We start from the raw sequence: 14,662 nt of genomic DNA, 5'->3' as shown, positions 1-14,662 counted from the left end.
TCGACTTTTTCCTGTCCAAGACCGCCCATCTTGATCCCTTCCCACCTCTCGTCAACCATCCCATCCCAACACCAACAAATTAAATCAAGATGGCTCCCGCTGCATCCGGCGCGAAGAAGCAGAAGAAGAAGTGGTCCAAGGGCAAGGGTACGTGCAGACTCTGCTACCTTCAATCGGCGTCGTGATCATGGGTCCGGGAGTGTTGCGGCGACGGCGGCGTCGGTGATGAACGACGATATCATGCGCCAACCATCACTCGCTCTGCATCGCCGCATCACTTCCACCCCCTCGGGTCACAAAGTGAACGCAATAGTACTGCAGAGCCCTCGCTGACCTTCTCTCGTCAATCAACAGTCAAGGACAAGGCCCAGCACGCCGTCATTCTTGACAAGGCCACCTCGGAGAAGCTGTACAAGGATGTCCAGTCCTACCGTCTCGTCACCGTCGCCACCCTGGTGGACAGACTCAAGATCAACGGCTCTCTGGCCCGCCACTGCCTGAAGGACCTCGAGGAGAAGGGACAGATCCGACCCATCGTGACGCACAGCAAGATGAAGATCTACAGTAGGTCTACACCATCCAGGTAGTCCTTTTGGTCAGGATGGCACGCATGCTAAATGTTTATTCTCTCTGCACAGCCCGCGCCGTGGGTAGCTCTGACTAAACAACCCTCGTGCTCTTCCACTCGATCAAACCACACGATACTCGAGTCCTTATCCATGATGACGCCTCGGCACAACATCGATGGATGATGAATTGAAGGGAGCTCCCGCAAAGGGGCAGGTTGCAATGGCATGGACAAGAACAAAAATTTTCAGGCTGGGCGTTTCTGGTCAGGTCTGATCTCGGTTCTTTGGTCATGGCTGGAAAGGGAATACGGAATTGATATTACGTTATCTTTCAGCCCGGGGACATCACTTGCTGGGTGTAGCATAACAGCTGGGTCGGAAGTGCTCTGAGCCCATGAACAATGGAGCGGCATTGAACAACATGTTGAACCTGCAAGGCCACAAGCCGACTGTCGTCGACTGCCGTTGCGCGTGATGTGTCCTCGTACAAATGAGGCGGCCTGTTCAAGGGGTGGCTCTGTGAATCTAGTGTAATCCAGCTTCGAACTGTGGCATGGAGCCAGGCTTGAGCGTACTATCCAACCCAATTCGATGGACTTTGCTAACTCGCTCAACGGCGGGCACATTGAGTCCCAGGTGAGGCAGCAGCCTTGCTAGCTGGATCCTGCCACCTGGTAATGGTCAAGGCCACCCAGGTCATAAGCCCGGCACCCCCATGTGTGCCTGGGATCAATTTGTAGTTAAACATAATAGCTTTGTGTGTCTGTAGGCCAGCATCATGGGATGGTAAACCTGAGAAATCCAACAAAGCTGGCCGGCAACAGGTTCAACTCGGGGACGCCGTTAGCCTTGGCCCGGCTTTAAAGGCTACGTCGTGCTTAGGCCTCACTACCTGTACTTTTATGGCTCTGACACGCCTGATAGTAGACGATGTTGGACTCAAGTTAATTCCCAAGAGTGAAGAAAGGCTCTTGGACTTACTACCCTAGTCAACTCCTCATCGTGACGACAGCAGCAATGCACTCCTTTTGACAGCTCACAAGTACATAAGTGCAGACGCACGAGACCAATCTTGAGCTAGAAAGGTTATCTCAGATACACTAAAAAAATCCACAGCCGGGGGCGTTTCGCGACGGGGGACGTCGGTGCTGACGGTAAGGAGGCAGAAAAAGATCCGGGCTGAGTATTTAAAGCGCAGTAGGATTGCCGCCACCGCAGTCCATGTCCCCCGGCAATGAATGTACTCTCCGGCACCGTGCACAGTGCTGTGGTTACATGGCAGCATCTGCGAGACTTACTATTGCACAGGGGCTGGTTGGACTTTCTAGGCTCTGAAAAACGCTCTGACCGGGGCGCTTGAGGGCCCGGATGAGGGTCTTCTGGGGCAAGGTAGGGGCAGCTTGGGGCGTGGGAGGGCCTGAATGGCGGGAAACAGTCGGGAAAAACCGCTAAGACGGGGCTGACCCGCTTTTTCCCTGGTTACAATCGTTTCGTTGTCGCACCCGCGGTAGTGCGACCTATACAGAGCAGCACCCAGCTAGCAGGGGCCTGCTACCAAATTTTTCTTGCCAATCCCCCCGGTCCGTCTCGTAGTCTTTTTTTCCCTCACCTCAAAACTCCCTTCCTGCCAGTTTTCCCCCAGGCGGATTCAACTTTCCTTCTTTCCTTTCTTCATCTCCACTCAATCATCAAAGACCTTTTTGTATCTTTGATCCAGTCCGACATTCACAATGTCTCCCAACGACCAGGTTAAGGTCCTGGGCATGCCGGTGAGTTCTTCTTTGTGGCTCTTTCTGCGTTGCTGTGAACGAAATACCTTGCGGGTGTCGCAGGACAAGCAGTGGCAAGTCCCGAGCTCCAGAGAGGACAGCGAGGCCATTCGCAACACCTGCAGCCATCGGTCTGGTCGTTGTCGACGCTGCCCATTGATGAACGGCAATCGCCTCGACCCGTTTTGAGTGGTTGTACGCGTGGGAACGTCGATTGGGACCTGCCTGTGGCTTATCGCCGCCCGCGAGAAAAAATTTGCCAGCTTGCCATGTGAAGGCACAGCTTGGCAGAGCACACATACACACAGCATGCATCTACAAAGACCTTCATTGCTGACCATTTTTGATCTCATAGCCCTTCGTCGCGGACTTCTTGAGTACGTTATCTCGAGCATCTACACTCCAACAACAGTGCCTCGCCGTCACCTTTCCCCGTACTGGGCACAGACACAAAGCTGTTCCGTATGGCGGGCTGGTGATAGCTTAGGCGCCATATTCTATCTTCCCTATCTGCCTCTGGTGGACGAGAGGAATCGCAAGCTGACATTCCCTTCCAGTGGGTGGTGTCTCCGCCGCTGTCTCGAAGACCGCTGCCGCTCCCATCGAGCGTATCAAGCTCCTCATCCAGAACCAGGTATGTTGTCCTGATTTAGCGCGTATCAAACCAAATGATCGCGCCTCATCAACTTCGGCGATCTCACCCTTTCCCCTGGTCGGCATCTTTTCCCTCGACGTTCCACGTTGCTAATCTTTTTGCCCACTACAGGATGAGATGTTGAAGGCCGGCCGTCTGGACCGCAAGTACAATGGCATCGCCGACTGCTTCCGCCGCACCGCTGCCGATGAGGGCGTCATGTCGCTGTGGCGTGGCAACACTGCCAACGTCATCCGTTACTTCCCTACCCAGGCCCTGAACTTCGCCTTCCGTGACAAGTTCAAGAAGATGTTCAACTTCAAGAAGGAGAAGGACGGCTATGCCAAGTGGATGGCTGGTAACCTGGCCTCCGGTGGTGTACGTGCTGACAGACCCCTTCCCTGTTTGGTGTGAATACAATAAGTGGCTAACACAAGGCTCTCAGGCTGCTGGTGCCACCTCTCTGCTGTTCGTCTACTCCCTCGACTACGCCCGTACCCGTCTGGCCAACGACGCCAAGTCTGCCAAGGGTGGCGGTGCCCGTCAGTTCAACGGTCTCGTCGACGTCTACCGTAAGACCCTCGCCTCCGACGGTATTGCCGGTCTGTACCGTGGCTTCGGTCCCTCCGTCCTCGGAATTGTCGTTTACCGTGGTCTGTACTTCGGTCTCTACGACTCCATCAAGCCCGTTGTCCTGGTCGGTCCCCTCGCTGGTAACTTCCTCGCCTCCTTCCTGCTCGGCTGGTGCGTCACCACTGGTGCCGGTATCGCCTCCTACCCTCTTGACACTGTCCGTCGGCGTATGATGATGACCTCTGGCGAAGCCGTCAAGTACAACGGTTCCCTCGATGCTTTCCGCCAGATCGTCGCCAAGGAGGGTGTCAAGTCCCTGTTCAAGGGTGCTGGTGCCAACATTCTCCGTGGTGTCGCCGGTGCTGGTGTCCTGTCCATCTACGATCAGCTCCAGCTCCTCCTCTTCGGAAAGGCTTTCAAGGGCGGCTCCGGCTAAGCGCTTCCTCTCTTTTAACCACTGTACAAAATCAGCAATGATGCAGTAGAGGCTCGAGAGGAGTCTAATCAGGGGATGAGCCACAGCTGGTGGTGTTGTCGTTTCGTGCTTGGGTCGATACTGACTGGACTGGGTCATTCAACTCGAACAAAAAGGGGCGAGATGATAGAAGTGGTGCAGGGGGAGGGGCGGTGTGCCTTCGGACGATTTCTTTCTATGTGGTTGCCGGGGAGCATTCCGTCTCAGGTCGTGGTCTGGGTTTTGGAGCATGCCTGGCGTTAGTGATACTCGTCTGGGTGGCTTCTAGACCCTCCATTGTAATTTACAAGACGTTCTCATCATTTCTCTCTTCTTGTGCTGTCTTTCCCTTTGCAATATTTCTAGCCTGCACAGGTAGTGATGTTTCTCTGGCAATCTGCGTTCACCGCATACGGCATTGGACTCTTTCGCAACCACATATGGCCCTTCATGATTGCATGTGCTTCACAATAAGATTGGTGACCCAGTATGATTCCCAAACTCAGGCCTAGGCTGGTTCTGGCCTTGACAAAGTGATGGCTAAGCCTATAGAAAGAATGTGAGAGAGCGAGTCTAGCAACACGGAGCAGTGTGAAGATCTCATGACCCTTTGTTCCAGGCTCGAAGAAGTAATCATCATAATATGCCCTTGACATGCCAGGCTCAACATTGCCAGCTATGATTGCCGTTTTGTTCAGGAGGTTCCGAGTGTCATGTAAATCTCGTTGTAGCTCCACATGTCCATTTGCCATATTGCGGTTCGTGCGCCAACCAGCCGTAACCTCAAAACTGATATCAACTTATCCGTACGTCAGTGAGCTGTATCATGCCAGTATTACCCATACCTAGGAAGACGGTACAGCTGTCAAGCACTGGCCGAACAAGGATATAAAAACATTCTATACCCGAATTACACCCAGATGTGACAGGTCGCATACTTGATCGTTGTTGGACAAGGGCCACTCTATATCTAGAGCCACAAGGTTTCATTTTGCGGGCACAGCATGAAGTGGGGCAAAGAAGAGAGTTATGAAGTAAACTTGCAAACAAGTCGATGCTGTTGCCAGCGGGCTTATGCCTAAAGACCTGTCTTTCATCACTTGCGATTCCGGAAAACTGTGTATACACACTACACATGAATGATGGGATATTCTTTTTAAAATGTACGTAGACAGGGCTACAGAATTTTGAGGCCTTTCTACCATTGAGCGCAAGTCTGAATACATAAAGTGATGGTGGACTCAGGAGGGCAGTTCCACCCAATGTCTAGATTTGACAAATGAACCATTATCCTTTGGTAATACATTGTTAAAGATGACCAACCACACTATATGAAATTGTGAGATCCCAATCAGATTCAGTTGCATTTGTGAAGCATATGCCATGGAGAGTATAGACATTACCAGTGCACCAACCCTTGGTGTCTACGTCTCTCTTGGTCCCTTTAATCTAACCGAGAGTCAAGCATAGCTCTGGGGAACATGATACGATTTATATCTGTTGGAATATAATATATTTTCTAGACAGAAGAAAAGTATATAAGGTTGCGGAGTATACAGTCTGAAAGTCATGTATCTGCTAATGAACAAGATTTCTGACTGCAGTGCCGCCAGTCTGAATAAAAAGAAAAGAAGGAAAGAGATATCTAGAGGGGTAATGAATAGGGTACTATCAATATCGCGGGGATGAAAAGTTTGAAGTTGTTCCCATAAGTATCGTGAAAGACGACGTTCGGGCGTTGAGACTCTGGTGAGCAGTACTTGTATACTTAGGTACTTAAAGTCAGTCCCAGACCAATATCAGCCTGCCATGCTCGAGTACTCCCAACAAGTGCCGCCATTGACCCCATAACCGCCCAAGTTTGAGGGCTTCTCCGTGATAGGGACGTTGCAGTCGGCATATGCGACAATGACATTCCAACCCCACTGGGTAAACTGCTGGCCGGACATGATCTCCTGGCCGATATCCTTACCGCTGGCACTGAACATGCAACAGCCTGACAGGATCAGTTCTCCGACGTCACTGACTTGTTCGCCTGAGACGGTCAGCTCGGAATCATTATCCTGCCAAACCTGTTAGTAATTTACTTCATCTTCTTTTCTTTTCTGGCACCCACTTCGCGCTACTCCCGGGGCGGGTCGGGGCTTGGGGGACTTTGACGGCCCTCTGGAGGTTTACTTACATTGCAGACGTAGACGCCGCTTGTATCCCAGCACTGAACACGGTTGCATCCGTGGGCAGCGACAGTATACTGGCGATCTTTCAAGTCGCCCTCGCCTAGTTTGTCGACAAGCTGGGTGGACATGGAGCCGTCGGCATTGGCAAAGTTGCCGCAGTACTGCATTCCATGGACTACCTCTGAGCGAATATCGATAGCACCGGCCATGGCCAGGACAAAGGCAAACAGCCCAAGGAGCGTTGTGTTGAGAAGGCTCCTCATTTTTAGTTTTCTGGTGTCTCTGTAGTGGATTCGAGATGTGTATGTTGATATCAGAACCGATACTTTGCAGACAATATTAAGAACCCTCTGGCACAATAGTAAGGAATGTGAGGACTGTCACTATATAATTGCCCATTTTGTATAGACTTTGACCGTAGGATCAAGGCACGGGAGCGCACATGTTCAAAGACGCGGCTCAGTAGGGTGAAAAGGCCTATTTTCGGTTGCTTGAAGGAGATGGACAATGAAGCTTTGGTAGGCGCTCTTTGCTACGAGAGAGCCATGATGTCCCTATGCCGGCCTTCGGTTGAGTGACCTTTGTAAGAGAAGTTAAAAGAAGAAGAAAGACAGAGGAGTTTCCCACCGCAAGCTTCTGATATTGAAAATCATGAGGTTTGAAGGCGAGTTATAATTGAAATTTCATATACAATAACGTTAAAGTAGTAGATGTTATGTGATCTGTACCCTTGCGTCAATTCGATTCACAGAAATTGAGAAACCTCTATTGACCAATATCATTGTATAATCTTGTCTCCGTCTCTGGGTGTCAGGGCCTTGGGAGGGTCGAGGGGTTGCATGAAGAATTGGTAATACCGGTGTGGTAAGTGCCCTGGTGCCTTGCAAATTAGTGGTTCCGCAAAGCACATGCAAACCCGCCCCTGCCTTGACTGTAGCCTCCCCCTGTAGGCTCTGCACATTTCGAGTCTAGCGCCTGAAGCTGCCAAGGGCCATCGGCTTTGGTGCACTCACCGGCAATTTACTTGACTAAATTGGTACTTTGGTAGCCCATAACTTTTTAGCTTTTCAATTTGCAGGCAGCCCAGTTTAATCTCATCTCTTCTAAGCACATTAATTACTACAACTCTCTCCTCTCTCGCTCTCTTTGTCTCTCACGCTTTCGCCCTCTGAAAAAGTGAAAAGTGAGATTCAGTTTTAGGACATTTTACGCCCCCACCGAAGACATATATCTCTGCGTGCTCCAGTGTGGCTGCGATCATGCTCTGAGGTTCTGATGCGGCGGGTCGGCTGAGAGGAGCCACTGCGCATTTTCGACACGAGGTTTGTCGCTCACTGCTCAAGTCGAGGTGCAGTTCTGCCTCAAGTAACGCCCTGAGGAGGGAGGAGAAGACGGAGGAGAGGAGTAGGAAAGGACAAGAAAAAGAGGAAGAGGAGGACCATGAGGTGGTGCAGCCAGTGGCTGGACACGCAGAACAAGGCTCAAAAGACACAACATATATGAAGAAACTTAAGAAAGAAGAAGAAACCGGGGCCAACATGTCCGACGGACGATCCTCCAACAGTAACACCCCCGCGGCGGGAGACCTCGCGCAAAATCATCACCATCGTCCTCCGCCGCCTCATCTCAGTGCTGGACCGTCCATCAGGCCGCACACCAAGATCCCCGAGATCCTCCCTCATGAGCGCGTTTTCCCCATCCAGATCGGCTCGGAGCTGTTTAAGCTCTCAGGCGCCTCCATCTCCTCGGACGGTATGTCATTTGTCATCGACATCAACAACATCATCATCACCATCATATCCTCATGAATAACATTAACTCGTCATTACTATTGCTACCCTTCTTCTCTCTTGGAGCAAGCAGCCTTCTATAACGTGCTTGCATATTTGACATTGACCTGCTCCCAATTCTTCTTCTCACCGCCCCTCGCCCAATCCCACAACATGAAAGACTGGCAATGCCCCCTTCCTACGCCGTGAACACCCACTGACATCTTTTCCTCAGCGCCTTCCTACTTCTCCCAGTACTTCCTCTGCCAGATCAAACAGGCCGAGGACAATGGCGATGACCCTGCCACCGCCATCCGCACGCTCTACATTGACCGCGACCCGGTGACCTTTCGGGATATCTCGCTGCACCTTCAAGGCTACCACGTCTCGCCGCGCGACGGCACTCACTTTGTGCGCCTCTTTGCCGACGCGCAGTTCTACACCCTGCCCAAGCTCATCTCGCAGCTCCACGAGGAGAGCATCTTCATGTCCATCGGCCACACCGAGTTCCAGATCCCGCGCGACCTCTTCTCCGACCCGGGCAACTCGCCCAACTTCTTCAGCCTGGGCTTCGCCATCTTCTTCTCGGACCCCTCCGACCTCTTCCCCGGCCTCGACCGCGAGGGCCTCATCCGTCCCCCCTCCATCCTGCCCCCCTGCGTTCCTGGCCGCAGCGCCGAGGTCTTTGCCGAGCTGCTCCACCTGCTCAGGGGCTACCCGCTGCAGATCCGCAGCGACGAGCACCGCGCCACCCTGCTCAAGGACTGCCGCTACTTCAACTTCCGCGGCCTCGAGCAGCGCCTCATCCCCCACGCCCGCGCCTTCAACCAGTTCCGCGGCCGCGACGAGATCGTCCTGCGCCTCGAGGACATCCTCAAGAGCGGCGTCAGCGTCATTCCCGACCCATCCAACCTCTCTTCCTCCTCCTCCTCCTCCTCCTCCTCCTCCTCCTCCTCCTCCTCTCCCGCCGCTCTCCACAACCACCACCACCACCACCAGCAACAGCAGCAGCGGGCAGCAGGGGCAGCGGCAGCAGCAGCAGGACGAGGAGGAGGACGAGGAGGAGGACGAGGAGGACCGTCCGAACCCCCGGCCCCAGGCTGGGTCCACTACGCCAGGCCCTTTGTCGACCACCGCTCGGCCGAGCTGATCCTCGAGGTCGGCGGCGAGAACATGCGCCTGCACTTCCACGCCCCAGGCGACACCGGCATGCGCGTCGAGTTCTTCCGCGACGGCCGCGTCCGCCTGACCAAGCTGTTCGAGGTCATCGCCAGCAAGCTGAACCTGCCGCCCACCACCCAGCCCTTGGGCCTGCTGATGAAGTCGGGCGGGGCCTCGAGCCAGCCCCCCACGCCGGGGAACACGCCCCTGAGCGATGACTGGGTCAAGTGTGAGATCCCGCCCGAGACGGCCATCACCCTGGACGGGAGGAAGTACACAGGGCACAGGACGGTATCGTCAGAGAGCAGTGGGGGCAACGAGGCCACCGAGACGCCAAACGCTGTCGGAACAGCACCGACGACCAATACGAGCAGCAGCGCCGGGATGGCCATCGACTCTCCAACGGAGATAGCGGGCTTGTCGCTGTACCCGCCGAGGAAACGCAAGAGAGTCGATGGTGGGCACCTCAACGGCGTGGGCGTACCAGAGGAAGGATACTGGACCCTGAAGACGGCGCAGTGGAGGCTACGGATACAGGGCGTGGGAAGTGGGAGGACCAATGTCGAGTGTGTGCTGATTGCTGTCAAAATAAACGCCCTGAGTGGTGAGTACGCCAGAAACGAGGCAAAATCCTTCTTGATGGGTTGAAAATGTAGTTCGTAACTCTCAAAGTGGTGTAATCAAACACACACAAAAAGAACAATGATGCATAACTAGTGAATAAATGTGGTGGTACGTTTTTTTGATCAGATGAACGCTAGAAATACACCGTCCCCCCTTAGTTTTGATCCTGCAGGCCGTGACCCTACAAGTGGTAATGAGAAGTGAAGAGAAAAGAAGAAAAGTCAAGCCTCGCTCGCACCCTCCAAAACAATCCACCATCCCAATTTCCCAGCGCCCAGTCAATGACCGTCCAACTCATCATCAATACCAAACCAACGCCAGGAAATGCTGTGCAGACGATCACCAAAATGGGATTCCGGAGACACCGACGTGAGCGACACACGCATAAACAAATAACCAGTGTGCAACCCTTACAACAAGAACAGACCGGACAGAATGGAAATTTGCAAGAGCCTCGAGTCCAGACGTCAAAGGATGCTTATGACCCTAGTCTCCCCTTCCTACCAGCAGGTGCGCTCATCTCTCTTCTCTGGACCCCTCTCATCATGCTCTTGTGCGGCGTGGCAGCTGCTCCGCTCTTAGCACGGCCACGTCGCTCACGAATCTTGGCCAGGGCCTGCTCCCTCGTCATGGTCGGCGTCAGAGCAGGATTGTTGACATCCCAGCTCGGCGCGCTGTCATCCGCCACCCGTCCACGTGAGGGCGTCCGCTGCAGGGCCAATAGCTTCTGGGCCATGCTCGGTTCCGACGTCTCCTCGCGCAGGGGTATTGTTGTGGTTGTTGTAGATGTCTGGTAGAAAGAGGTCGTGGTGTGAGGGCGGGATCCAAAGGATGCTTTAAAGGGATATTGTTCTCCTTGGGCCATCTCGACGTTGGGGTCCTGGACTTGGAGGGGCGTACGCGCGGGTTGAGACCGAGAGAAGCCTTCACCACGGGTCTTAGCCATAGTGATCTTCTTGACTTCAACAACAGAAGGTGCCCGACTGTCCAGCGTGGTAGGCGCATTGACTTCGGCCACAGGCGCCATCTGCTGGTGTGATGCGCTCAAGAGCGATGCGAGAGAGGCCCTCTCTGGCCCCACGACTGCAAAAGATGGTGGCTCAACAGACGGCGTGCGCGAGTACCGTTCTGGCATTTGGCGACCCTCCGTCCGTGGCGCAGGCGCATCCTCCATGGTCATATCGTTGTCCTCCAACTGTCGGCGCCCGCTCATCTTCTCCCCTTTCCTGTTCCTCTCTATGGCTTCCGCCTCTTCTGCAAACACCGTCTGGAAAGTTCCCAAGTCCGGCAGGAAGATGGTGGCCCTGCGCTCTTCTTTATGCTCGTTCCTTCTCGGTTTTGCTGGCTGGGGCACGGAATGAGCAGACGTCTCACGTGGTGGAGGGATTGTCGCTTTCTCACTAAGAATCATGCGGTCAGACGGGTCTGCCAGAGGGGCAGGCTCGCCTCGCTTCTGGCGCTTGGGACTGAGCAGGGCCATGCTGGAACGCGGCCGCTTCTTCATGCAGGAGCATGCGTGGAGCCGACACTCGGCCTCAAGGTATTCAATGTGGTCGTTTGCCCGGTCAGCACGCTGCTTCTCCCACTGCCAGAGCCGCGAGAGCTCCTCGATCTCGGCCTCGCTGGCCGCAGACGATCTGACCTCGACGAGCGACAGTGACGACACCCTGGAACCTGTTTTGCTGGGGCTTGCAAACTCATCGTCCTCGTCTTCCATGTTGGATGCTGGCAGGGGCAGCCTTCCCTCGGCGGCGATGCGGGCGACGTCCTCCTCAGTCTTGGCCAGGGTCTTGAAGGCGTCGCGCTCCTGCTCGACGACCTTGATGCGCTCGAGGGCCTGTTCGAGCTCGGAGCGGCCCTTATCCAGCTGCTCCTGTAGGCCGACCAGGTTGTATCTGGCTTGGAATGCCTCCTGCTCGCGGCTGAGGCTCCGTTCCTTCTCCCGCTGTAGGGTCTCCTCGGCGGACTTCTGGGCGGCGCGGGCGGACTTGAGCTCTTCTTGCAGCTTCACGATGACGCTCTGGCTCTTGAAGGTCTCCTTGCGCGTGCGGCGGATCTCCTTCTCCCAGAGGGCCTGTGTGTGGGCGTGGGTCTCTTTCGCACGGCCATAACTCTCCTGCAAGTCAACAACAGGAGGTGGTCAGCCCGTTCCCGAGTCTTCAACATCAGGGTGCATATACAAAATTCTGGAATGTGACATACCATGACTGTCTCCAGCCTCTCACCGACTCGCCTCTCACGCTCTTTGCCCTCCTCGACCTGCTTTCTCAGCGCGCGCACCTCATCCTTGTAGCGGCGGGCCTCCTCCTCTGCAGCTTCGCGACCCAGCGCAGCACGCTTCAGGGCAGCGTCGGCGGCCTTGCGCTCGAGCTTGTTGTTCTGAACGGCGGCGAGAGTGTTGAACTGGTTAATCTTATCACTGACGGAGCTGTCGCGCGAGTGGCCGCCATGGCGGGACGGCGACATGCCACCGTGTGCAGAGATGGTCGAGTCGCGCTTTGAAGGAGAGGTCGAGCCGATCTGTTTGTTCATACGCTCAGATGACACCGGCTCGAGGGGTGCCATGGCGTCGTCTGCAGATGACGCCGCAAGGGCTGTGTCTGCCTGGGTTGGCGTGGTTGGTGCGGGAGGGAGAGAGGATCGGAGTATGATTGGGGTCGTCGAAAGCTCTATGCGATCCAGCGAGGGATCCATCATGTGTGTCTCTATGTGGGGTTTTGTGTACTGTGCTGAGTATGGCTGAGATTCGTTTGGAATGTTTGCGCTGCACCAAAGGCAATAAAAAGTCCCCCAAGAATTGGTTGCTAGTAGTGATCCAATTCCGTTATCGTCATTGGATCGCTGGCGCAACTTATTTAAGTACGCAGCAAGAAAGCAGTCAAGACGATAGATAAGCCCTTGAGGTGTGTAGAGAAAATAAGTTGTTGTACAGCAAGGAAGAGATGGATGGCTGATCTTGTAAAGTTGGGTTGGATGTTTTGGTACTAATTGTTCTCGAGGGTGGGCTGGGCAGAGGTTGGACGACACGTTCTGTTGATGTGCCACTCCCAGCTTTCCTTCCCTCCAACATTTCATTTACCCAGAAAGAGACCAGTGGGGTCCACTGCTGTAATGTGACTCTCCGGGAGCCCATGGCTGTTGCTGGAGCAACCGCCCACTACAATTTGGCAGCTTAGCACTTCCAACCGGTGGTAGCCAATCAGCTTATGCCCAATTGCAGGGATCTAAAAGAGTTACAGTGGTCCCCTACAAGGTGCCGCGCAATGATGAGACCATCTTCTGAAAGTGAATGAACCCCTCCAAGTTGGGCCAGCTCGACAGGAGACATCTGTCCACAGCCATTTCTTTTTCTTTCTTTCTATCTCTCTTGTTTCTCCCTTCTTTCTTTTCCCTTCTCTGCCAACTTGTACCACCAATCAGCCCTGGTAAATTCACACCAGCACGTCTCTAGCCATGGCTTCAGACCCGGATTCCACTGTTCGCCAGCGCAAGCCCGAGAAGGAGAGCAGTCAAGCACCGCCTTCTGCATCTCCCTCCAGGAAGAAGAAGAGCAAGAAGAGCGCTGACGACGATGAGGTTGAATACGAAAACCGCTGGGTCGACTTCGCCCGTGTCCTGACCTTCCTGCTGTTCGCGTCGTGCGGCCTGAGCTACCTCATCTCGGGAGGAGAGTCCTTCTTCTGGAGCATGAAGGTTCCGCCCAAGTATCTACGGCTGGAATGGTGGAAGAGCCAATGGGTATGTGTTTGTGTGTGTGTGTGTATGTGTGTGTGTGTGTGCACACACACACATACACATGAGCATTTCTCTTCCCTCTATACGACGTTTCCTATTGCTAACCTGAACCTGGCGCCGCAAAGAATGGTCCGCTCTACCTCACACCCGAAGAACTGCGCGCCTACGATGGCTCCGACCCTGATAAGCCCATCTACCTCGCTATAAATCACACAATCTACGACGTCACCGCTGGGAGCCGAATGTACGGCCCGGGTGGCTCGTACAACGTCTTCGCCGGCGTCGACGCGAGCAGGGGCTTTGTGACGGGTTGCTTCAAGGAGGACCAGACACCCGACATGCGTGGCGTTGAGGAAATGTACCTGCCTCTGGATGATCCAGAAGTCGACAAGCACTGGACCAAGTCCGAGATGAAGAATCTTCGCGCACAGGAGAAGCGGCAGGCCGAGAAGAAGGTCTATGATGGCCTGAAGCACTGGGTAGACTTCTTTGGCAACAGCAAAAAGTATACCTTCGTCGGCTATGTCAAGAGACCTGCCGACTGGCTGGAGAAGGAGCCCAAGAGGGAGCTATGTCCCCAGGCGGCTAAGGGCAGGAAGCCTAGGAAGGTGCCCGAGGACAAGAAACAGCCATGAGGGCTGCATGAATGGTCTGCCAGAACAGCGGAGAGGGCTACAGCACCTCTTTCCAATGCTACAACATAGCTGTGTTGGTTTAGTCCTTCTTTCCCTCAAGAAAAGGAACCATTGTATATATTTCTATATGCACAAAGAAAAGTCTTGTTACGGTCTCTGTCAAACTCAAACATCTGCTGTCTCTGCCCTGACTGCCTAGCGCTGGGATCACCTCTTCTATTGACGAAGGGAAATCCTGGTAGCTTTGCTGCTTCATCTGCTATCATTTTGTGACATCTCAGGCCTTAGTCAAGTGGCTGTCATGATGCTTGTTCAATGCCCTCTCTTGTTTCGTCTTGCGTTCCGCTTGTCTACCTTTTGTAAACAAAAAGGCTTGAATATCAGATTGAGGTCAGCTATCGTTCAAGATGGGCAACCCTGGTCATCCGAGACAAGAGCCAACAGACAAGTTTTCAGCCTTTGCACCAAAATTGCTCTTGTTTCTGGAACATCAGAACCTTGCAGGGTGGTTGGCATCCAGGTCCTACCAGGTGGCAGGCAACAAACTGGAAGCCAGATGTGT

At 54.0% G+C, this 14,662-nt stretch overlaps 6 protein-coding genes across 6 annotated transcripts; 4 read left to right on the top strand and 2 right to left on the bottom strand.

Moving 5' to 3' along the window:
* Positions 1 to 19: 19 nt before the first annotated feature.
* On the top strand, positions 20 to 1,276 carry M406DRAFT_356397 (uncharacterized protein). Its single transcript, XM_040923436.1, has 3 exons — positions 20 to 147; positions 355 to 564; positions 639 to 1,276. Exons 1-3 carry the CDS (start codon positions 90 to 92, stop codon positions 662 to 664), a joined length of 294 nt encoding a protein of 97 aa, XP_040777542.1. The 5' UTR covers positions 20 to 89; the 3' UTR covers positions 665 to 1,276.
* A 919-nt stretch (positions 1,277 to 2,195) lies between these two features.
* On the top strand, positions 2,196 to 4,435 carry M406DRAFT_356390 (ADP-ATP translocase). Its single transcript, XM_040923435.1, has 5 exons — positions 2,196 to 2,338; positions 2,694 to 2,715; positions 2,896 to 2,972; positions 3,105 to 3,350; positions 3,418 to 4,435. The coding sequence occupies exons 1-5, from the start codon at positions 2,300 to 2,302 to the stop codon at positions 3,979 to 3,981; spliced, it is 948 nt and encodes a 315-aa protein (XP_040777541.1). The 5' UTR covers positions 2,196 to 2,299; the 3' UTR covers positions 3,982 to 4,435.
* A 1,363-nt stretch (positions 4,436 to 5,798) lies between these two features.
* Positions 5,799 to 6,439, bottom strand: M406DRAFT_330384 (uncharacterized protein; the record flags this gene model as incomplete). Its single annotated transcript, XM_040920514.1, has 2 exons — positions 5,799 to 6,062; positions 6,182 to 6,439. 2 exons carry the CDS (start codon positions 6,437 to 6,439, stop codon positions 5,799 to 5,801), a joined length of 522 nt encoding a protein of 173 aa, XP_040777540.1.
* Positions 6,440 to 7,320: 881 nt separating this feature from the next.
* M406DRAFT_89349 (uncharacterized protein) lies at positions 7,321 to 9,754 on the top strand (the record flags this gene model as incomplete). The annotated part of the gene is made up of 4 exons (XM_040926146.1): positions 7,321 to 7,928; positions 8,181 to 8,836; positions 8,988 to 9,024; positions 9,045 to 9,754. Exons 1-4 carry the CDS (start codon positions 7,676 to 7,678, stop codon positions 9,752 to 9,754), a joined length of 1,656 nt encoding a protein of 551 aa, XP_040777539.1. The 5' UTR covers positions 7,321 to 7,675.
* A 454-nt stretch (positions 9,755 to 10,208) lies between these two features.
* M406DRAFT_330382 (uncharacterized protein) lies at positions 10,209 to 12,295 on the bottom strand (the record flags this gene model as incomplete). Its single annotated transcript, XM_040920513.1, has 2 exons — positions 10,209 to 11,846; positions 11,933 to 12,295. 2 exons carry the CDS (start codon positions 12,293 to 12,295, stop codon positions 10,209 to 10,211), a joined length of 2,001 nt encoding a protein of 666 aa, XP_040777538.1.
* Positions 12,296 to 13,059: 764 nt separating this feature from the next.
* M406DRAFT_356389 (cytochrome b5) lies at positions 13,060 to 14,258 on the top strand. The gene is made up of 2 exons (XM_040923433.1): positions 13,060 to 13,468; positions 13,591 to 14,258. Exons 1-2 carry the CDS (start codon positions 13,184 to 13,186, stop codon positions 14,098 to 14,100), a joined length of 795 nt encoding a protein of 264 aa, XP_040777537.1. The 5' UTR covers positions 13,060 to 13,183; the 3' UTR covers positions 14,101 to 14,258.
* The last annotated feature ends 404 nt before the right edge of the window (positions 14,259 to 14,662 follow it).

Source organism: Cryphonectria parasitica (genome assembly GCF_011745365.1).
Source record: "Cryphonectria parasitica EP155 unplaced genomic scaffold M406scaffold_4, whole genome shotgun sequence".
In the NCBI taxonomy this organism is placed as follows: Eukaryota; Fungi; Ascomycota; class Sordariomycetes; order Diaporthales; family Cryphonectriaceae; genus Cryphonectria; species Cryphonectria parasitica.
Note: the sequence above shows the minus strand (reverse complement) of the source record. Positions and strands in the feature narration are given on the sequence as shown.

Excerpts from the sequence above, each read along its gene's own strand:
- M406DRAFT_356397 (XM_040923436.1), top strand. The coding sequence starts at position 90 with ATGGCTCCCGCTGCATCCGGCGCGAAGAAGCAGAAGAAGAAGTGGTCC. Across the intron at positions 148-354 it reads GAAGTGGTCCAAGGGCAAGG|TCAAGGACAAGGCCCAGCAC; the intron begins GTACGTGCAGAC and ends GTCAATCAACAG. Across the intron at positions 565-638 it reads CAGCAAGATGAAGATCTACA|CCCGCGCCGTGGGTAGCTCT; the intron begins GTAGGTCTACAC and ends CTCTCTGCACAG.
- M406DRAFT_356390 (XM_040923435.1), top strand. The coding sequence starts at position 2,300 with ATGTCTCCCAACGACCAGGTTAAGGTCCTGGGCATGCCG. Across the intron at positions 2,339-2,693 it reads TTAAGGTCCTGGGCATGCCG|CCCTTCGTCGCGGACTTCTT; the intron begins GTGAGTTCTTCT and ends TTGATCTCATAG. Across the intron at positions 2,716-2,895 it reads CTTCGTCGCGGACTTCTTGA|TGGGTGGTGTCTCCGCCGCT; the intron begins GTACGTTATCTC and ends ATTCCCTTCCAG.
- M406DRAFT_356389 (XM_040923433.1), top strand. The coding sequence starts at position 13,184 with ATGGCTTCAGACCCGGATTCCACTGTTCGCCAGCGCAAGCCCGAGAAG. Across the intron at positions 13,469-13,590 it reads AATGGTGGAAGAGCCAATGG|AATGGTCCGCTCTACCTCAC; the intron begins GTATGTGTTTGT and ends GGCGCCGCAAAG.